The 23,803-nt window shown below is 36.5% G+C and overlaps 2 protein-coding genes and 1 pseudogene across 2 annotated transcripts; 1 reads left to right on the top strand and 2 right to left on the bottom strand.

The window, feature by feature from the left end:
- Positions 1-4,373: 4,373 nt before the first annotated feature.
- LOC114757967 (7-deoxyloganetic acid glucosyltransferase-like) lies at positions 4,374-5,802 on the bottom strand (annotated as a pseudogene).
- Positions 5,803-18,348: 12,546 nt separating this feature from the next.
- Positions 18,349-19,937, top strand: LOC114757981 (UDP-glycosyltransferase 91A1-like). Its single transcript, XM_028946965.1, has one exon. It carries the CDS (start codon positions 18,397-18,399, stop codon positions 19,801-19,803), a length of 1,407 nt encoding a protein of 468 aa, XP_028802798.1. The 5' UTR covers positions 18,349-18,396; the 3' UTR covers positions 19,804-19,937.
- Positions 19,938-20,460: 523 nt separating this feature from the next.
- Positions 20,461-23,466, bottom strand: LOC114757968 (probable 1-deoxy-D-xylulose-5-phosphate synthase 2, chloroplastic). Its single transcript, XM_028946950.1, has 9 exons — positions 23,236-23,466; positions 22,986-23,147; positions 22,721-22,885; positions 22,493-22,643; positions 22,131-22,402; positions 21,454-22,035; positions 21,087-21,368; positions 20,719-21,003; positions 20,461-20,610 (listed from the first exon to the last, which is right to left on the bottom strand). The coding sequence occupies exons 1-9, from the start codon at positions 23,464-23,466 to the stop codon at positions 20,461-20,463; spliced, it is 2,280 nt and encodes a 759-aa protein (XP_028802783.1).
- Positions 23,467-23,803: the final 337 nt, after the last annotated feature.

Genomic DNA, 23,803 nt, shown 5'->3' on the forward strand with positions numbered 1-23,803 from the left:
TGCAGTTTGTCTTGATTTCCTTTTCCTTCCATTATACTATTATAGGCGATTGAATCTGTGTGTGTGTGTGTGTAGAGCCAAGTGGCCAGAAGTTAGCTCAGTTTTCATTTCTTCGAGATTCATGACGGCCACAACCAAACCCCGGCAACCAGAATCATAATCTATAAAAATGAAATCTAGATAGATACATGCAGGAGGAGGCGGGCACAATAAATGTATTGATATCAAAGGTTTTGATTGTAAATTCATAATATGCAGCCACAATACATTATTTAATGCTTCCAGAAATTCCTCCATCAAAGCCTACTAGAACATCATGACTCACAGAAATTGAAGATAACTTATTCAATATGGGGGCAGGCCAAAATGTTTCAGGATTAGATCTTCCCATTTTCCGGACAATTTCAACAATACGGATTTGCAATCATTACAGTTCAAACCATGAAGTAAATCAAGGAGAATTGATTTGGTTTGATAACATTGGAGTTTGGACTGGGCATACCCTGACATTTGAATTCCGGTTACTCTGTTCTTGACATTAGCCGAAACTGTAGCTTTTAAGTATTAAACGTAGCATTCCTTAGTTCATATACGGAATTCGTACATCCAAAAAGATTTTGGATGGCCTAAATTTAATTTAAAATTTTCATGTACTTTTAATAGATTTTTATTTCAATAGACATCACTACTTTTAAACGATAAAAAATTATATTAAACTTTTTAAAAAGTGTAATTCAACAACCAGAATCGTAATCTGTAAAAATCAACCAGTCAAAATTCAATTCAAATTGCTTTCACATTCTTATTAATAATGAATAAGATTAAACATTTTGGATGACAAGCAAATTTCAACAACCAGAATTATAATATGTAACAATCAAATCTAAATAGATACATGTGGGAAGAGGCTGGCAGAAGAAGTGTATTCCTATCAATTCAAAATTCACAATAATAAATAAAAGGTTATGATAGAACTTCAAGTGAGGAAATGTGCATAGCAACTTGATATAAAATGAAATCATTCATTCAACTTCAAATCATCAATTCTCAAATCAATAGTTCGAATGTAAATACAAATATAAAATAACAACTAAAAGGTTATGAGAGAACTTGAAGTGAGGGGAGAATGTACCTAATGCTGATGCAAATATAAAATAACAGCTAAAAGGTTATGAGAGAACTTGAAGTGAGGGGAGAACGTGCCTAATACTGAATGAGGTTAACAATAGTGCATTGTCAAGTAGAGGTTGTGGTATTTAAATTAAAATATGATGAAATGAATGTCTTATAACTGTTCAGTAAATGAAATAATAATTGAGCAAGTAAATCGGATGACATTATTGTGGACGTCTATCTTATACATCTAAGGAGGAAATAATTAGCCGTAAGCATTCATCGCAATTTAACGGCTAGACAAAACACACAACGGAGGAAACTGGAGAGCCATAGCAATATATTAATTATTAGATTAAAAAATAAAATTGCACTTTCATTTTATGTAAAACAGTTCAATACATCCAAGAAAAACAACGCTGCGTTGGCATCTAAATTAGGCCGCTACTGTGTTGCTCTACAATTCAAGGGCTGCAAAGATTCTTGAAATCCTCCTCTTTAGCATACCAAGCTGGTATTATTTTCAAAACACATGGATAAAGATCCTTGCAGGAGTTCCTGATGGTTCCTTCTGCAACTCCATTGGCAACTGATATATCTGCTACCAAATCAAATACATTTATAGAAACTACATGGCGATAAGCTCAAAATGCCCAAATAAAGATAAAGATGAAAACCATTTACTATCTAAATATAAAACTAATTTGATCCAAAATTTAAAATCTTTCTGTAACTGCATATGAAATTCAACAGATAATTTTCATAAACAATGGAATCCATCAATGCTTTGTGCTAAATGCCTTCAGAACTAAACTTCCACTCTAAATAGAATAACAAACCTTTTAGAGGTTTCTTATTGTCTGAAAGTTGAGTTATGATATATGTAACAGTCGCAGCAATAGATATGGAGCTCCTCCTGGAAGATCGGAAAGCTCAATAGCATCAGTCGTGACACAATTAGATCTACGAGCATGGAGAGGACCAGGTATGACTCTAAAATATCCATATTTGTGGATAGGGTGCAGCTTGAAGATTTCGAGCAGGGAGAAAATAAGAGTCGCATATTAAATATTTCACAATGCAGGAGAGGAGCGCTTGGTTGGGGGGAGGACCAGGGACGATGCTGAAAGATCCATGCATCACAGAGATGGTCGTGGTTCCCGAAAGAATTGCTTTGTGGGGGAAAGACCACAGACGATGCTAGAAGAAGATGGCCGTGGCCGTAGTTCCCGAAAGAATTGCTTGGTGGGAGAAAGACCAGAGATGATGCCAGACGAAAGAAGGGTTATAGCCAGAGACGATGGGGCGGACTGAGGATTGTCTAGGAGAGCGGGTAGGAGCTGGACAGCCCACGGTATAATAATTCACATAAGCCCAACTTGCCAGACCCGTTTTGCCTGATTCGAGTAACACGAGATTTCACAATAGAAGTAGAAGATTAAATATTAATTTATTTTACATTATGTTTGGTTTAGTAAATATCCTCATTAAATATTTGGACTCATCCAACAGCATCTTCCACTCGGATTTGACAAGGCTGCCGTGATTAATTGATTATCACATATCTTATTGCTTCATTCTTGGTGCTCTAAATTAAATACTGCTTTCGTTCTCAATATAAAAGTTTATTTGAATTTTATTTTGATTATAAATATAATATCCCAATCTACTTTATGTCTCATTTTAATTTTTTTTAAAGATAGTCCTTGTAATAATAGTAATTTTAACTAATATACTTGATTAGAAAGGATATTTTAGAAAAAGTCATCTATTTATTACAAATAGCTAACTTAATTAGTTTTTTTAATCTACTCAAATTAATCATCTAACTTTTATATTAAGGATCAGAAGTAGTACTAATTTACTAATTATAAGACCCCCTTTGTAGACTACAAACGAGGTTTTATAATTAGGACTGATAATAGTAGTTTATATTACATCTTCATGTGATGTAACATATATCTCTCATACGTTATCAGTACACATAAATGTACATCCCTCAAATACTTATACTCCAGGTTCACCCATGCCCATTACTACTTATTGTGACACATCTCTCTCAAGTTAATTTACTTTATAAGTTTGACTGCCTTCTCCTATGCCGATGTTCATCACGCTTACGAGTAAATAACCATCTTCACTTTTTGCCCTCATTGGCCACAACTTTCTTTTTTCCGCGGGTTCTAACTTCTCACGCATACTAATTAAACTAACTTAATCAAACAATTAACGTTTTAAAATTATTTTATTTTCTTTGTATACTATCCTTACTTCATACCCATTTATAACAAATTATTTTATACATTTAATATAGAAGCACATTTGGAAAAAATATTATTAAATTCTCCTCGTATTTCATAATTTATCTTATAATAGAAACAGAGTACTGTTTCAAAATTCTGCATTGTAATTGAACACGGAGAGGGAGTACGGAGTACAGACGGCTGAGTACATGTGAACAAACTGAAAGGGATATTGTAGAACAGTAATGAGAAGAAGAGATGATGAAACCCCATTTATTATTCATAGGGAAAACTATATTGAAGGTACTTATACTTTCTCTCTCAATTTTTAATTTGGTACCTATGTGTTTTTTTCTCTTTAATTAAACATTTAATTTTATCTTTTTAGCAACATTACTCTTATAACTTTGTTCTATTGATATTTTTAGTCTCTACATAAGGATTAATGATGTTAATAGAGGGAAAATAAAGATTTAGTTAAGAACAAAAAACACATAGTATCAAATTGAAATTGAAAAAAAGTATAGGTACCTCCAATATGGTTTTCCCTTATTCATAAAGAGCCAACTTACTCATGCTACATGTACCGTCACAATAAACCTTCTATCTAAGAAATCATCAAACCATTCCTCTCCTTTTTTTATTTTTTAAATTTGATGTGTTTTTTTTCAATGAACTGGGGTCATGACCCTTAAAAAATTTTCAGCAGAATGTTTGCGGAGCAGCAAGAGAATGCCATTTTCATCTCTACTTGTGAGATATCCTCTTTCATTCTTCTTCACAAGGGGCCATGACCCTTAATTTGATTTAAGGCAGAGAACGCCAAAAATGTTTTTGGAACAAATGGAGAATACCACTTTCAACACAGACTAAAAATAGAACTTGCATGTCCAATGGTATTACAGACCCAATCCGTCTGAATTTGGCCCAAATAAAAAAAAGACAGCTTTATGTTTTGAGTAATTTTGACCTGACCAAATACAACTCATTTTTCCCCTAGCGACGAGCAAATCGACTTCAATGCTCAATAAAGCCGTCAAAATCAGAGCAAGAGGACCCACCCTCACGCACGCTCGCCTTGGCCGCCGCGGCCATAGCTTCCGTCGATTTCTCAACTCCTCCCTCCTCTCAACCATGAGATCATTCACCATTTTCTCCACAATCTTCCTATCACACGTGTCCTTCATGTCTAACCCTATCTTCCATACCTCACTCACATACCTGCTGTTTATCTGTTGGTCGCCGAAGTAACGGCCAGCATATCATCGGGACTCCGGCCACCACACTCTCCAAAGTCGAGTTCCATCCACTGTGTGTCATGAACCCACCAACCGCCTTGTGTGCGAGAACTTCCTGTTGCGGGGCCCAACCCACTGTATATCCTCTCTCCTTCGTCCCTTCCAGAAGGTCCAATGGCAGATCCTCTCCGGCTTGTTCTGTCACCATGTCGGGTCGGATCACCCACAAGAACCGCTTCTTTCTGTTCACCAAACCGTACCATATCTCCATGAGCATATCTCTTGAGATTGTGTTATGCTTCCGAATCTCACATATATCACCGATTTAGGTGGCTGAGCGTCGAGCCACGTCATGCAGCTTCTATCCACTTCCCATAGACTGCTGTGGAGGTTGAACATGGTTCCTCGGAGGACACCATTTTGGAGGCTTTTCTAAAGTTCAGGTGGGTGGAGAGGACCGAGGTTGTAGAGTTTGGGGAAGTGGAGGCGTATCTGGGAGAGGACGGGGCCTTCTAAGTCTTCAAATGTGTTTCAAAATCAGAGCTTTAGCCCGGAGCGTTTGGCGGGTCTGGAACACCAGTGTCTCTAAAGGAATATGAGCATTACGATTTCCTCGGAAGAAACTTGGAGATCCCGACATCGAATCAAGTTTTCCATACCTGGAATTTTTGTTATCATACGATCCATGTCTTCTTCACCTCTAATGGGAAGTTCGTTACTCTGAAGGAGCCTGGGAACAGAGAAATAAGACCAGAAGCTGCAAGCACTGGAGGTGCGGAAATGAATTATGGGTATGCCGAGCTCGTCTCCGATGTCGGAGGTGATGTCTCCGAACATGCCATCCCCAATTATGCAAGTGATCCTAGGTTTTCCAGGTTGCTCCGAGCACAGCTCTCTCAGCTTGAGTGCTCCGTAAAACTTAACGCGGTTGAAGAATTCATCCATGTCGCCGCCGAATCGCGGGTGGTCATCAGGAACGCCGTCGGGAAAGGTCTCAAAGTGAAGAGCGGGGTAGCGAGCTTCGACTTCGTTGGCGAAATGGAGGAGGCGGCGGTGAATATGGTGGGTGTTTGAGAAAGGTGACGTGATATCGCCGGAAATTGCCAGAAGCTCTGCCAATTGGAGCATGGGGTTGACATTTCCTTGAGCTGGTACGGAAATATCAGCACGTGAATCTCAGAACCATGCCTGTGATCTTTTGGTCCCATCTTTGCATCTTGTCTTCGTCTCTTTTCTCAGATTATATGCTGGTGGTGATGATGATGATGATGATGATGATGAACTAAGGGCCTGTTTGGATGCTCCAAAACCATGGTTTCAGAAGCCCTTTTCTGTCAAACGAGGTAACCTCCTCCACATATTTACTTCGTAATCCGTAAAAGCACTTCTGAAACCATGGTTTGGTTTCTATCCAAACACTCCCTAAGTTCTTGTGGGATTGAAATATTTGGTGAATTGTTAAAAGGCAAAGGATAATGAAACACAAGGGATCCTATCACTAGTGTTCAATGTCGCATTCATGGACAACCACGCCTCGTGGTTACTTCTTCACTTGGTCCCACGAGAGGATATTAATTACCACTTGCCGGCAGTAATATCCTTGATGTGCATCAAAATGTTTGCTTTCATGGAGGGCTGAGTCCACAAGCCTACGCAGTATCATCTTTTTTTTGCTTTTGTTTGGCGAAGGTAATATACATATAATATCTTTTTCTAGCCTGGGTACTCGCTTCCCGTTCGTACAAACACATGGCCCACCTGTAACCTCACTTCATTTATATACATTTGTTCTGCCCATTCATTCAACGTCGTTTTCTTTTGACACGCACGATTCTGTCTTTGTATCGTTTCCTTCCCCGTGCACTTGCTTTATGCCATAAATAATATTTATTCAATTTAAAAACATTTTTTAAAAACTCTAGTATTATTCATTGCTTGTGGAGGGATACTGGTATGGTGTCGTTTACATTTTTGTTGTTGTGGGTTTGATGAGATATCTTGGACCTTTTTTTTTTTATTCTGATTAGATGTCAAAATATGATTCCCCCCATCTTATTGATACTATCTTCATTACTCAATGTAATAGTTAGTTTGATATTTAATTTGATCTTAAATATAAAATTTCAATATTCTTGTTTCATATATTTATTTATTTTTTTAAGGTAGTTATACATGTTAAATGTTCTACCAAGTGGTAGTTATATTAAATACATATGAAATTAGTAAGAATGTTTTAGGAAAGATAACACTTATTTATTATAAATAACTAACTAATTAACAAATTTTTTCAATATATTCAAATTAGTAAACTAATTCTTATATTAAAGATTAGAAGTAATATTATATTAAATCCATTATACTGTGTTGCACTTAATTATCCATGGAAGATTGTGCTTCAAATGGTCAACAAAACGGTCAAACTCTTCACCATCAGCTCAATCATCATTTTTATCTCCACCAAAAAGGTGTTTGAGTTAAGTGAAAGTGCTTTTTAAAACAAACCATGATTTGATTCTATTCAAACACCCTTTAAATTGTGTCTTTCTGGATAACATGACAACCGTTCTTTCGAAACTCATTTAGATTAAATTAAACAATTTATTTGATAGATTAACCATAATATAAAAGAAGAAATATTAAACTTTAAAATCGCTATCATAGTTAAAGAAATAAACTTATATTATGTGTAACATCGACCGTTAACTTGAGCCTTAGACTTCCAAAGTCCAAGAATAACCATCAAATCATCATCCACACCCAACTTATACTTTTACACATACAACTGACAATCGTTTTAATACAAGTTATAAACCTATTAGTTAAAAGTCAATACTTTTAAAAAAAGGTATACGTAAAGTCTTAAAGACCTTTGGCCTTCCAATAGTCCTCCCATATCAGCTGGTAGTAATTAAAAGTATTAGTTTACAACATTAGAATAGATGAGCCATATGTAGGAATATATAACAAATCAGCACATAGAACAAAGCATAAGGTTATACAAGCTATAACAGCACATTATGCCCCCAAAGCCTTCCCTGATCGGCTACCACTGGAACTATCACTTGAAGACAGTAAAAACCACGGGGTGAGACAAACGCCTCAGTAACTAACTTTCTAACTTATCATACATACGAATACGTACGTGCTCATGAGGTGTCAAGCAGAATAGTTATTAATTCTCAAAAAACATAGATATATCCATAGAAATATAATTTCAATCATCCAAATCCTCATTATGGGGGCTAACACACAGTCACATAAGTCTATCCCTCACTATGGGGGATTAATCAGACACGTAGGCCTATCCCTCATTCTGGGAGACGAATAAGAAGCCACAAAAAGTCATTCCTCACTATGGGGGACGAAGGAAGCCAACCAATATACACCAATGGCGGCCTGACCACGTGGTAGGATATGACTCAATCCAAAATTCAATTAAATAACAATCAATCATTCACAATATAACAAAAATGTCTTAATCTTTTCTCAGTGTAATCATAAGATATAAATCACATATCTTTTCCAAACTCTCAATCACAATTCTAAAAATCCCACAAGACAATTTCATAAACTCAAAAGGTATAATATATCTACTCAAATTTCAAATAACACATTATTATTTTAAAATAATAAAATATTCACAAACAACATATTAGTACATATAACAAGTGAAAAGTGGTTACCTCTCGCCAAAACAATAAAAAGGATTACCACAAGGTCAATCTTTTGTTCAACTAATAATTAATCTGCACAATTAATATAACCACAAATTAATATAAGCTAATTAATTAATTAATTAAGCTTATATATGTTAGTTAAATTTTTAATTTAATTTAATTTTTATTTTAAATTCTCATAACTCTCATAACTCAAAATTGAGTATTTTAAAAATAACTCAAAATTTTCTAACAAGTGAAATTATTTATTTACGACCTCCAAATTATTTACCTTAATAAAAAGGATTTTTCAAAATTTTTCAATATGGAACTATTATGTTCTAAATTCTAAAATCTCATTTGAAATTTAAACCTCAAAACTGAACCATAAAAAACCTTAAATATTTATAAATAAATAATCTAATCAAAATTTTAATGATATAATTCTCATATATCTATATATATATTTCCATAAATAATCAACTTTTTAGCTAAAATAATTATTTTAAAACCTCTAGTTATCCAATAAATAAAACTAAACTAATTAAAATCTCAATAATATGTCAAACAACCTAAATAAATTATTTAACTTAAATTTAATCGGTAAAAATATAATATAAATCATGTATAATAGATTTTCCAACTAGAAAAATTAATTTAAGTACTAAAAACCAATAAATGGATAAAACTAAACTGATTCAAATTAACAACTCATTTACCTCTAAATTTTTATAGTCATCTATTACCAAAACTCAAAACTTATCTTACATATAGATCTCAAAATTTTCTTTAAACACTATAGTAATACTAGTATTAGGAAGCGCAAAATATATATGAAATATTTATGAAGAAAGTTTGATGAAAATAAGTAATTTCATGTACCTAAATTATTTTCAAAACTTGTATTACTCTTCAAAATGCCAAAACTTCTCTGCTCCTCTCTTGTTCTCTCTTTCTCTTATTCTCTCTCTTTCTCTCTGCATAGCCTCATCTTCTGCGTCCCCTCTCTTTTTTATTATTTATTTTTCTAACCACCCTTCACAAATTTTTTCTCTTTATATTAACTTCTCCTCCATTAAGTTTTCTTTCTTCCCCCCAAAGTCTTCTTTCTCAGTGAAGGGCTCAACTTTTCGCCGAATTCGGTGGAAAGTTATCCCCTTTTTTTTTTAATATATATTAACATATTATTAATTTATTATAATAATAAAATATTATTATTTATATTTTTTTACTATTTTTAAACATAAATCCTAAAAATTAATTTAGGATATTATAACCACTATGATTTCCCCGAAAGGAACTCGGTAGATCCGAAACCGTGCCAAGTTTTTCATTCCTGTGGTTTTTTTTTTTGAAAAAATATGTGATCCATGTCTTCTTCCCCTCAAAGAACATTAATACACAGTCATATAAAGTCGTATATGGTCGGGGCTTGTTTCTTTCATTTGAGAATAGACAATATTGAAGTATTTTTCTTATATAGAGTATATGTTGATTGTTTTAGTCTTATTGGAGAATCGTAATATTTCAATGTGGGGATGAGAATTGGAAAGGTGACGAAGGAAATAAGGGGAAATGAAGGATGAAAGAAAAAGAGATTTCTTCAACTCCTTCTAGTGGTCCCTCTCTTCAACGTCACTTGACAAAAAAACCCTCACCCTCATCCATAATTTATCTTCTTTTAATATTACTGTTATTTCTACTTTTTGTTATGAATGTCATTTTGTTTTTAGTGTAAAAAGAAGAAGAAGAGGCTATTATATGTTGTAGGTGAAGTACAACAGAAGTTTGTATAATGAGCGTATATTTATAGACATGTTGTCGGCCTGGGAAAGAATCTAGGCTAGATATATATGGGATGGATTTAATAAAACCAAGAAGATTAATGCTGATCGGACATGCTTCGTGTTTCAGATTTGTTGCGTACAAATAATGGATATCACTAGAAAAAGTTAGCTACTTTTGACACTCGCCTTAAATAATATAATGATTTCAAATTATATATGCTCATTGAATAGAGGGTCTGTGCGTGTGTGTGTATATATAGTGATAGAGGATTTTATTTCTTATATATAATTTGATTTCCTTTTTATAGAAGAAAAAATTTATTAGACATATGTGGGTTTACATTATATTTATGATTCAGAGCTATTTATGCAATGAGTACAGCGGCATTTTAGGAATATCTAAAAATTTTCCTTTAAGATGGATAAATCCTTATATACTCTTAAAGCCATGTTTGGTATTTAAAAAAAAAAAAACTACGATGTTAGTAAGAAGTCGGCTCATAACTCAAAATATCATGAATTTAAATCTTTTTTTTTTTTGTACAAAAGAGGGCTGAGTCCGAACTAAAAACAAAAACTAACTCAGGTGGGGATCTAATCCTAGAGACTCTTTCTCCACATGAGCCCTTAAAACGTCTGGGCACACATCATAAACAGAAGACTTAGAAATTCCCTTTTTTGCAAGAAAATCCGCAGGTTGATTCCCACTTCTTTGTATATAGCTCAGCTCCACTTTCCATTGTTGATTCAGCATATCATGTATCTGCATAATCATGATTGTTGCCGTGTCCCTTGTTTCCTTCTTTAACAGCATATCATACAAGCACAACATTTTTAAATCCAAAATCCCAAGTCTCAGCTTCCAACACACTGCACTTCCCAATTTGACACGAGAAGCCCACAATCTAGTTTCCATTATGATTCCTAATCAAACCTCCGCATCCTGCATCAGCCGACTTTCTTGCCACTGCTCCACCCACATTTACTTTAACCCAATCAAGTTGAGGCGGGGACCAAATTTTCTCCTTGGCATATTTCGATTGGTTTAAGATTGTCAAGTTACCAGAGCCCGTGATATAGTTTTGCCAACTATGCTCAATAGCAGTTGAAGGATTAGCAGGCTTAACAAAATTTTCATCAAACATAGAATCATTTCTCCACTTCCAGAATTTCCATATAGAGACTCCCCATAACAGATCCCATTCCAATTCATTATCATCGGTCATGTTACCCCTTAGATTAATACTAATCCATTCACGCATAGAAGCTGTAAAAAAATTGGAGTAATGTTTCGGGCTTACCAAACTGATCCAGTGGGATTTTGCACAGCTACAATCACGTAGAATGTGCAGAATATCCTCATCCTCAGCATTGCAATGCGCGCACAAAGGGGAAACTTGAGTCCATTTGCTTCTCCAGACATTGCTTGGCAGTTTCTCATGAGAAGTTCTCCATAAAAACAGTCTTCTCGCGAATTCAAATCTTGCTGCCAAAGATGTCCCGTGAAAAAAACAGAGAGAGAGAGAGCCGAAGCCAATGCTTACAAGGAAAAAAAAAAAAAAAGCCTCCTTGGGGATTAGCCGAAAATAGAAAAACCCCAAATCGACTCATGCCTATAGCAAGCTGAACCCCAAATCAATTATAACTAGAGGGGTAAAGAAATCCAGATCCATTAGCCATTTATACCAATAACTTAGAAAGAATTACAAGGAAAATATTACATGTAGAAGAAAAAGAAACCTTCATTGATGCACAGTGTGTATAGAGCCCAAAAGAAAAGGACAAATGAAAAAAAAAAAAAAACTAATAGCCACCTCGTTGCTTCAAAGAAGAAAGAGAGAGAAGCAATTATTTCAATCCCATCTTGCGAGGGAACTTCGATGCAAGCATGAGATGAGTGAGGCTTTTGCAATATATTTCCGGATATGAGATCAGGAAGAACAGGCCAAAAGCCAAGAGCAAGATAAAAACTAAACTATGATTTTAAAAATGTCTTTACGGTGTACGAAATAAATATATGGAGAATTTTGTCTCGTTTTACAGAAAAATGTTTCTGAAAAGTAAATATTGAGGCTAGGCGACTAATAACGCAATGCACAATAGAAAATTGGGCCTCAATTTTTTTTATTAAACACATATATATAAATAATTTAATATCTATAAATTAAATAATAAAGCATATTAAGTAATTAAAAAAACTTAAATATCTCAAGAGAGGATAACCCAATTCCGCATCCCGTCCTGTCTCAATTCCAAACTATTCCCTCCCAGTCCTAATTCTCTTTCAGACCTGTCCGTTCTGCCCCGAAATGGTAAGGGTTGTGATAAGTATAAATTGAGCAGCTGTAAACCTCGAGACTCAGCTCACCCAAGAGAAATTTAGAACTGCTCTTGAAACATTCTAAAACCCCATAAATTCCCAACAACACAGAGAGAAGCCCAGATAATCTCAATATGCTTTCAAATCCAACCAAACGAAAACCAATACACACTATAATCATCCCCACAACATTCATTGGCACAAATGACACAAAGATGTCATGATCCGAGCCCAGGATTCATCTATAGACTAGAGGCTTCAAAAAGAACCACGGTGGAGGGAGGGGAATGGTGTAGAAGAAGAGGGGAAGGGCAATTTTGTTATTGTACTTTGACTTTAAATTTCATTGAAGTTCCTTAAGATTTAGACAGTATTTCTTTGACAATCCAAGAAACTTAAATGCAAACAAGTCCTTATGAGAGGAGACCTAATTGTCATTATTATCCCATGATGCTTGAAAGGAAATCCTTAATCGAGCGGACGTATAGGAAGACCACAGGCCACAAACCCATCACGAGAACGCAATCTATAACTGCAAGTCATGCTCATCAACAAAAAGCATTCACAAGAGGAAGAATTTAATCCGTTATGTATCCGTACTTATTTAGATTAATTTATTTTAAGTGAAATTTTTGTATAATAAAAAGTAAAATCTTATGAAAATAAAATAAAAGACCCCAGATGATGCACGCTGTGGAAGTGCCAATCAATAAAACCCCATAATGCCACGTTGTGGAATCTATAATAATAATTTAATGATAATCTATACAATGCTTTGCCTGTGATGCACGCTGTGGAAATACCAATCAAATCATCTCATAATAAAATAAAAATATCTTTCCGCAGGCTTTCTTTTGTGCAGGATGCCAACCATGAGGTCAGAAACCCAATGAAACGAAAGGAATCAGGACAATTGGTGGAATTAGGTGCCGATGTTTTAACCAATTTATTTTATTTTATATTATCGTTTTATTTTATTTTTTGGCCTTTCTTTTTATTTTATCTCCCGCAGTTTTCAATAAATAGGATAAGAAAGCTGCCTATGACAGAACATTTGTCACGTCACTCCATCATAGTAAACGCCCCACATAAATCTTAATCATAAAATTGTGAGTTAAAACCTTTTATAAAAACTATAATAAGTGGGTAAGTTATGATGAAAAAATAATTGAAAAGAAAAGTACTCTTAACTTTTTTTTTTTTACCAAAGATGTTATACCTTAAATTAAAATCAATATGAAGGGCTGTTTATATTGTCTCGTCCGGTAACATAGGAGATGAGACGGGATGGAGGACATATATTCATGTCTCTCTCTATATATATATATATTAATTTTCGTTATAAATTATTTTTGTTTATCCATTATAACAATACCAAAAATAAATAAATATTAAGTTTAAAAAAGTAAATAAAAGTCACATGCTTAAGTAAGTTTTCTACCTTGATGTTTTAAAAAAATGCTTTTAAAAATGTAATTTAAACAAACTCGAATCAATACAATATGATAATATATTTTTGTCAATATATATTTAGACTTAATTAGAATTAAGGATAATGGCCTCAACATGTAACATTTACTTTAAAAAAAATTTGAAATATGAAAAAAAAGAAGGTCAAGTAATCCATCTCTATTTGTTAAAACTAAAAAATAGCATAATTATTTTACTAGTTAAATCAAATATTCACAGCTATTACTCAATTACATGTTATTTGGATACTTAAAACTATATTTTGAAGTGAATAGGACTTTAGTTAATTACTTATGGTAAAAAAAATTAAATTCAAAATGGCAATACGATTTTGTTATTAAAAAGTTTAAAAAAATCTTATGAATGTCCCGATTCCATTCTATCGTGAACACCTTTAGATATGAGGATATCTATACACAGCAAATAAAAAGAATTACACACACACACCAGGAGTGCAAAGAAATGGATGCCCATTCTCGATAATATAACGCACGAGAATCTTTTTATCCAACATTATTTATTCACAACAGATTATCTTCATTTTTTTCCAATAAAGATACCCACCACAAATTTGATCATGTCACTTTCTTCTCAAAAAGGAATTGGCGCCACTAGACCCAAAGGTTTGGCAAGTGACAAAAGATGATTGTTTTGGTTTCATGTCCATATATCACCTTTTCAGTATGTTTGACCTTTCAATTTTACTCTTTTTACCGATTTAAATGAGTAGAATAAAAAGTTTCGTATTAAAGAAAATATATTTTTAAAGATGATGCATCTAATAAGAATGAATTAATTTTTTAAATAATGCCAATAATTTAACTATCTCTTATTAACTTTGGTAAAATAGTTTAAAATAAGTTATATATACACACACATACTTGCCACTTTTAATATGTTGGAAGCAAGAAAAGTCTCCTTAAATCTTATTAATTATACTTTAAAATTTAATAATTTTTTAAATTTATTTTTGTTTAATATATGTTATAAGAAAATAATAAATGAAGGACAAAATAATATAATTATATTTAAAAATTAATAATATGAATTATAATAGAATAAAAAAATTATCTCACAACACCGGGGGTCCAGTAAATAAATCAAGGCCCATTCTTAATAATAAAACACACGCAATTCAGTCCCTATAAGTGGTCCACTACTTGGATCCCAGATTACTTGCTGCCAAAAGTGATTGATTATTCTATTTCATGTCCATATATAATATAGGGAGAATGACATTGAGGTCCCACAGAAGCCAAAATACAGCAAAAAGGTCCCCTGAAATGTCATAATTTTTCTGAAGTCCCAAAGGGACTTAGATGCAATTTTCAGAATCTGTAAATTACTCTCTTGCCCTGCCCTAAGCCATCAGAAACGAAGAAGCAGAATTTCATTTGGGTGAGAGTTCCCACGCAATATGCTTGAGAAAGAAGACATTGGGAAAGAGGGAAGGAGCCATTGATGATGAAATATCCTCTCTATTGCCATTAGTGAACTCCAAAGAGCTTCCATGTGAATCTCTACAAACTTTCAGGTGTGAAACTTTCTTTCTTCTTCTCTCCTACCTTTCTTGACAGATTGTGCTTTTGTTTGGAAATGGGAAATCAAAAAATCATTTTTGTGTTTTTGGGTTGCTTGTGGGTGGTTTTGGAAAGGGGATTCAGAAGTTAATCAATAGAAAAGCTGTGTTTTCGGTTGGTGTGTGTTGTGATTTAAGTTGGGTGTGTAGAATGATAATGGGTGCTATGTTTTTGGGTTGTTTTTGGGTGGTTTTCCTCTGTTCTGACGTTAGTTTAGTGGCAAAGGAAGAAAAAGATGAAGGTTAGTGAGGGTAGAAACCCTTAGCACGAAATGGGATTATGTTGTCAATCATGCCGCGATTGTTGTCAATATGTGCCGCTACACTTGTCAATGTAGCCCCTTAAGTTGTCAATGACAGTTGTGTGCTGGTTGATGCAGGTTTAAGTTACTGATGGTATTTCAAAGCTTTTGTTTTTGGTTTAGGATTCAGAAGTTAATGAATGGAAAAGCTGTGTTTTTGGTTGGTGTGTGTTGTGATTTAAGTTGGGTGTGTAGAATGATAATGGGTGTTCTATTTTTGGGTGGTTTTCCTCTGTTCTGATGTTAGTTTAGTGGCAAAGGAAGAAAAAGATGAAGGTTAGTGAGGGTAAAAACCCTTAGCACGAAATGGGATTGTGTTGTCAATCAGGCCGCGATTGTTGTCAATGTGTGTCGCTACACTTGTCAATGTAGCTCCTTAAGTTGTCAATGACAGTTGCGTGCTGGTTGATGCAGGTTTAAGTTACTGATGGCGACTACGTCTGGAAAACATCTAAAATAAGAAGGTTTATCATTGTGGAATATGCAAAGAGCCTGGACACACTGCCAAGACATGCAAGAACCCAAATCCCACCTAAGAACATAATGAAATCAGCTAAGGGTGTGAGCCATGAGTCGCAATAGCTTAATGGTCAATAGGTCCTTTTGTAACAAACTGATCAAATTATGTTTATAATATTATTATCTTTGTTATCAGATGTTATGATACCAATTTCTTGGGGACAACTCACATTTTTATTTTTGTTGTTTTATATCTTTATTGATATCGACAAATTTATGTAATATTAATAAGTAATATAACATGAGTTAATGACAAGTGATATAACAATTTCATAACAAATGAATATGTGGATATTAACAATTGATATTCAAAATTTTTACAACTGAAGGTGTTATTTATTTATAATGTTAAGTAATATTTATATTAAAATATAATTAATCAGAAGGTGTTACTCAGAGTTATGTTCAATTAACAAGTCACTCTGCTCTATTGGCAAGTTACAGTGCTACCAGTGACAAGTCACAGTGCTCCATTGGCAAGTCACAGTGCCACCATTGATAAGTCACGGTGTGACGATTGACAAGTCATCTTGCCACCAATGACAAGTCCGTGTGCCACCATTGACAAGTCATAGTGCCACAAACGACAAGTCAGTGTGCCACCATTAGCAAGTCACAGTGCCACCATTGACAAGTCACATTGCCACCAATGACAAGTCCGTGTGCCACCATTGACAAGTCATGGTGCCACCAACGACAAGTCAGTGTGCCACCATTGGCAAGTCACAATGCCACCATTGACAAGTCACATTGCCACCAACGACAAGTCAGTGTGCCACCATTGACACTTCATTAATAATGATTATATATGACAAATAACCAAAAATATAATATGACAGAGTGATTGAAAATATCATATGTTACTAAAACAAGTTATGTAACTTGAATTCATATTGTTGACAACTTACATCAGCAAATTAATTGACAAGTGACAGTGCTCTATTGACAAGTCATAACAGGTCTAATGACAATACAGGGTGCAAGTAATGACAACTAAAATGACAGCAGAATCTAACATGCCAATTCATAGTTAACTTTCATTTACACCTTCATATACATGAAACTACACCTATTTCACAACCCATCCTAAAAAAACACAGGGGTTGCATGTAATTACGAGAAACTAACTATTGGTGTATATCCATTTATAAAAAATTCCCTTCACACCCATTTACAAAATATTCCCTTCACATTCATATACAAAAAATAGCTGATTTCATTATGTTCTCAAGTGGGATTTGGGTTCTTGCATGTCTTGGCAGTGTGTCCAGGCTCTTTGCATCTTCCACAATGATAAACCTTCTTATTTTGGATGTTTTCCAGACGTACTCGCCATCAATAACTTAAATCTGCATCAAGAAGCACGCAACTGTCATTGACAACTTAAGGAGCTATATTGACAACTGTCGCGGCACGCTTTGACAACTATCGCAGCGTGATTGACAACACAATCTCATTTCGTGCTAAGGGTTTCTACCCTCACTAACCTTCATCTTTTTCTTCCTTTGCCACTAAACTAACGTCAGAACAGAGGAAAACCACCCAAAAACAACCCAAAAACAGAGCACCCATTATCATTCTACACACCCAACTTAAATCACAACACACACCAACCGAAAACACAGCTTTTCTATTGATTAACTTCTGAATCCCATTTCCAAAACCACCCACAAGCAACCCAAAAACACAAAAACGATTTTTTGATTTCCCATTTCCAAACAAAAGCACAATCTGTCAAGAAAGGTAGGAGAGAAGAGGAAAGAAAGTTTCACACCTGAAAGTTTGTGGAGATTCACATGGAAGCTCTTTGGAGTTCACTAATGGCAATAGAGAGGATATTTCATCGTCAATGGCTCCTTCCCTCTTTCCCAATGTCTTCTTTCTCAAGCATATTGCGTGGGAACTCTCACCCAAATGAAATTCTGCTTCTTCGTTTCTGATGGCTTAGGGCAGGGCAAGAGAGTAATTTACAGATTCTGAAAATTGCATCTAAGTCCCTTTGGGACTTCAGAAAAATTATGACATTTCAGGGGACCTTTTTGCTGTATTTTGGCTTCTGTGGGACCTCAATGTCATTCTCCCTATAATATATTGAGGCTGAGGGTAGCCATTTAACCGGCGCCGTCGACCTAAATAGCATCTTCACTATTTCTAACTGTTCTCTTCGCCATGTCCAGCCATCACGAGAAGCTTCACATAGTACTGTTCCCATGGCTGGCCTTCGGCCACCTCACCCCCAACCTTGACCTTGCTAAGCTCATAGCTCAAAAGGGTCACTTCGTCACCTTCATATCCACCCCAAGAAACATCCTTCGTCTTCCCAAACTGTCCCCAGATTTGTCCGCTAATATCAATTTTCTCGAACTTCCACTTCCTCCAGTCGACAATCTCCCAGAAGACGCAGAAGCCACCACTGATGTCCCCTACAACGTAGTTCAATACCTTAAATTAGCCTGCGACGCTTTGCAACAACCGTTGACTCGCTTCCTTGAATCATCCACACCCGATTGGATATTCTACGATTTCGTTCCTTACTGGGTTGGATCCATCGCTTCCAAGATCGGCATCAAAAGCGCGTACTTCAGTATATTTAATGCAGCGTGCCTTGGTTTCCTCGGACCAGCTCCGGCTTTGATGGGTCAAGACTTGATCCGGACGAAGCCCGAAGACTACATCGTCAAGCCCTCCTGGGTTCCATTTCCTTCCACCGTGGCATGGCGTTACTTTGAGATCATGAAAATCTCAGATGGTATCACCGACAACGACTCCGGCGTTTCAGATATGTATCGGTTCGGTGCAAGTGTTGCAAACTGCGATATCGTGGTCATTCGGAGCTGTTCGGAATTTGAACCCGAGTGGCTTCAACTACTTGAAGAAATCCACCGGAAACCGATTTTCCCTGTCGGTCAACTTCCCAACACCAACCAGAAAAGCGAGGCCGACGACGACAACGAAATGTGGCGGCGGATCAAAGGCTGGTTGGACGCAAAACAAAAAGGCACGGTGGTGTACGTGGCATTCGGGAGTGAGGCGAAACCGAGTCAAGAAGAGGTGAATGAGATAGCACTTGGGCTAGAGAAGTCGGAGCTGCCATTTTTCTGGGTTCTGAGAATCCGGAGGGGACTCACTGACCCGGAGGTTTTGACGTTACCAGAAGGGTTCGAAGAGCGAACGAAAGATCGCGGGCTGGTTTGCACCGGTTGGGCTCCACAGCTGAAGATCTTGAGTCATGATTCGGTGGGGGGGTTCTTGACTCATTCGGGTTGGACGTCGGTTGTGGAGGCTGTTCAGGAGGAGAAACCGCTTGTGCTTTTAACGTTCTTAGCAGATCAAGGGTTAAATGCGAGGCTTCTGGAGGAGAAGAAAATGGCATATTCGATTCCAAGGGACGAGCGCGACGGCTCGTTCACCAGTGAATCGTTGGCTAACTCGTTGAGGCTTGTGATACTGGAGCCCAAGGGAAGGGCCTATCGAGAAAAAATAAAAGAGATGAAGGACTTGTTTGTAAACAAAGAAAGGCAGGATCAGTACCTACATACTTTATTAGATTATCTCAAAGATCACAGGAACCGATGAGGGAGACCGCTTCTTGTTAGAGAATAATGCTGGAGAGTTTTACTGTACTGTGCATGATAATTTGCTTCATGGATTCAATAATGTTGAAAATTAAATTAATCAAGATTGTGATTGCTTTTCATATCATCTTAATTTACAAATTCTTCTGGCAGTTTATTTATAGCTATGGAGTCAATCAATTTATAATCTAACATGTACAAGGATTTAGCTCATTTTTTAAGACGTTACGTACCTAATTTATATTCTTTCGGTCTTACAAGTACTAGTTTTTATTAGATAACTGATAAGTATATATGGATATTATCCGTAATTATCAATATATGTACGTAAAATTGTTTATTGGATGAATATATTACGTTGCGATATTAATAGAAGCAGATCAAATCACAAATCGAATGCTATTAATGATAACCAAATTCGTTAAACATTGTTGTTTATGCTAACCAAACAGGGCAACTTTATTATTATTTTTCATGAAACTAATAATTGCATCGGTTCAAATGATGCACAAAAGAGGCAAAACACTTGCATTAAAAAAAAAAAAACAAAAATAAGAGGCAAAACACTCCGTCATTGCTCTGTTATTTATTTTAGGTGCATCAATGGCGGACCCACTTAAACTTCCTTGATCAGCCATTGATACGTTATTTGTGCCTTTTACTTGAACACTAGGGGAGCTTCTTTAGGCCCCTGCAGAAGAGACAAGACAGTTGCAGCAATGTGTTTCGATGAAAGACCAGCTTCCTCAATCTGGTCTTGGGGCGATCCATGATCGATATATCTGTCAGGAAGCACCATAGCTCTCCACTATACAACCAAAGTTTAAAAACAGAAATATTAAACCAGACAGAAATCTTGGTGACATAATTAAGGAAGTCAAAGTAATACCGGGAAGAACTATATACTATAATTTACCTTGAGGGGTCCATCTAGAAAGCCGGCCAAGCTCAGGTATCGGGAAACATGAGACCCAAAGCCTCCTATAGAACCCTCTTCCACTGTGAGCAGAATTTCATGCTCCTTCACTAATTGCTTAATCAGATCAGTATCAAGAGGCTTGCAAAACCTCGCATCAACAACTGTGACAGATACACCTTGTGTTTCCAGCAGTTTTGCAGCTTGCAGACATTGCTGGACCATTGCACCGTATCCAAGAATTGCAACTCTGGTTCCTTCTATCAGTATTCTTCCCTTCCCGATCTGCGTAACCCCAAAGGAAAAAACAAACAAAAGGTTATAATTTGATCGCTTATAATGATCTGTGAGTTACAAATGTGCTTAACCTCAAGTGGGGTTCCTTTGTTATTGGGAGGCAAAACAGCTCCAACACCATTTCCTCTTGGAAATCTAAAACAGCTTGGCCGGTCATCAATGGCCGCCGCAGTTGCAACCATGTGCATCAGTTCAGCTTCATCAGAAGGAGCCATTACCACCATATTGGGAAGGCAAGCCATGTAAGTGATATCAAAAGCTCCACAATGAGTCGGTCCATCTGCACCAACCAATCCGGCTCGGTCCATAGCAAACCGGACAGGTAGTTTCTGAAGATCCACATCATGGACCACCTACACAGTAATAATGATCAGCCATGGCTCTGTGAGATTACTATATGACCACTGAACTGAAGAAGTTCGATAGTTTTTGGCTCACCTGATCGTATCCTCGTTGAAGGAATGTTGAATAAATGGCACAGAATGGTTTGAGACCCTCAGTGGCTAACCCAGCAGCGAATGTGACTGCGTGTTGTTCAGCAATGCCAACATCAAAGCAGCGATCTGGGTATTTTTTCTGAAAATAATTTAAACCAGTTCCACCACCCATTGCCGCGTGAATAGCCACTATCTTGTCATCTTCGTCGGCTTCTTTGATCAAAGATTCAGCGAAGTACTGGGTAAAGGAAAGTGTAGGAGATTTTGGTTTGAACTGTTCGCCTGTTTTCGGATCAAACTTAACAACACCATGCATTTTATCAGCCGCTGCTTCTGCTGGGGCATATCCCTTCCCTTTCTCTGTGATAACATGTACCAGAACAGGACCTGGTGTCGGCGTGGCTTTCACTTTCTGCAAAACGTCGACCAGATCATCCAGTTTATGGCCGTTCAAGGGCCCGACATAGTACACCCCTAGCTCCTCAAAAAAAGTTGACCCATTAGCGTTGACCATCCCTCTTGCACACTCATCCACTTTCGCTGCAACTTCATGTGTTTGCCCTCCTATTTTCTTTGTGATGCTCTGTGCCAGACGAAGTCACTGTCAAATCTCGCACACTATCGAAATTTTAACGTAACGGTGCAAAGTTGGCTTACATTTGACATCCTAGGACTTACTTTTGCAGCTTCTCTGAGTTTGCGGAATTTCTTGCTGGCTTGGATCTTGCTTAAAGCACCACTGAGTGCTCCAACTGGTTTTGCAGGGCCGTCAAGGGTGGCAGTTGGTAAAGAGACTTGCTTGTTGTCATTAAGAATGATGATGAAGTTGATATCGAGGAACCCAGCATTGTTCAGGGCTTCATAAGCTTGTCCAGCAGTCATAGCCCCATCCCCAATCACTGAAATGACGTTATTCTTCCTTCCCTTAAGATCCCTCCCAACAGCCATCCCTGCCATATATATAGCCAAAAACAGATCATTGAGAATTTCTCTTACTGTGCGAAAACAGTTTGTTATGATAAGATTTAAGAATGTCTCACCAAGACCAGCAGATATGCTTGTCGAACTATGTCCTGCCCCGAAAGCGTCATGAGCACTTTCGTCCCTCTTGGGGAATCCAGCCAACCCAGAAGTTTTCCTTAAGGTATTCATCTTGTTCCTCCGACCTGTGAGGATTTTGTGTGGGTACGCCTGCAAATAATTCACTGCTTCTCTTAGAAACGAACACCAGAACAATATAACCAAGAGGGAAGAAGAAATGGAGAAACCTGGTGCCCAACGTCCCATATGATTTTATCATCAGGGGTGTTAAAAACATGATGCAGGGCCACTGCGAGCTCTACTACACCTAGGCTTGCGCTAAGATGCCCTCCAGTTTCTGAAACAGAGTGTACGATATCTGCCCTCAACTCAGCTGCGAGTTGCTTCAGATCCTGTCATATATATGTGGGAAAAAAAAAAATCAAGTCTTGTCCGGTTATAGATAATAGATGAGAGATTATCAGTATTCAGTGATTTAGGCAAATGGTTTACCTCTGTGGACAGATTCTTCATATGAACAGGGTAGTTGATAGTGTCCAGCAATGGCGTTGCCGGTTTCTGCTGTGAGAAATGAATCTTCCACCCATCATCCTCTTTCTTTATAATCGTCCTGTCTTCCTCGTCAGAGCTATTCGCAGAAGACCTCACAAAGAACTGGCACGTTTGCAGTTAATAATAATAACAGCCACTGTTAAATGAAGAAGCTTCATCAATAATAGTGATGCCCAGTTAGCCAGCTAACCTGCTTTCTGCCACCATGAATTGGAGCCGGAGGACTTTTACGGCTCAGAGGGATCGACTGGCTTGAGTTGACGAAGGAGCCGCAAAAAGCCATGGTGGTTGGGGGAGAGGGAAGGGGCAGAGCTTGCAATGGGGCTATGCACAGAGAATTCTGTACTGTTTCATTGGACGCAGAATCCGCGGTTCCTCTGTATTTAAACGCGAGAGGGACCTCAGAAGATGGCAAGTCCATAACTCCTTGTACATGCCCCAAATTAAATGCTCCTTCAGTAATTAATATAGTAACTAATTATTGAGTTAATTTTGATTTTAAATACAAAACCTATTTCTTATATTTATCAATTTTTTCTAAATTACTCATATAGATACTCTTTCAACCATGATCAAGTAAAAGAGAGAGGGAGGATATTAAGGAAGATAACACATGTTATATTTTTTATAATTAACTAACTTACCTAACTTTTTTAATCTAATCAAATTAGTCAAATAAGCCTTGTCTTAAAGACAGAAGGAGTACAAAGAATGGAGAGTTAATGTTTTCTAAATTAAATACAAAGAGCAGAGGGTTA

The sequence above is a fragment of the Neltuma alba genome, unplaced genomic scaffold (genome assembly GCF_004799145.2).
Source record: "Neltuma alba isolate B1F8T4 unplaced genomic scaffold, ASM479914v2 tig00010659_pilon, whole genome shotgun sequence".
NCBI classification, from domain to species: Eukaryota; Viridiplantae; Streptophyta; class Magnoliopsida; order Fabales; family Fabaceae; genus Neltuma; species Neltuma alba.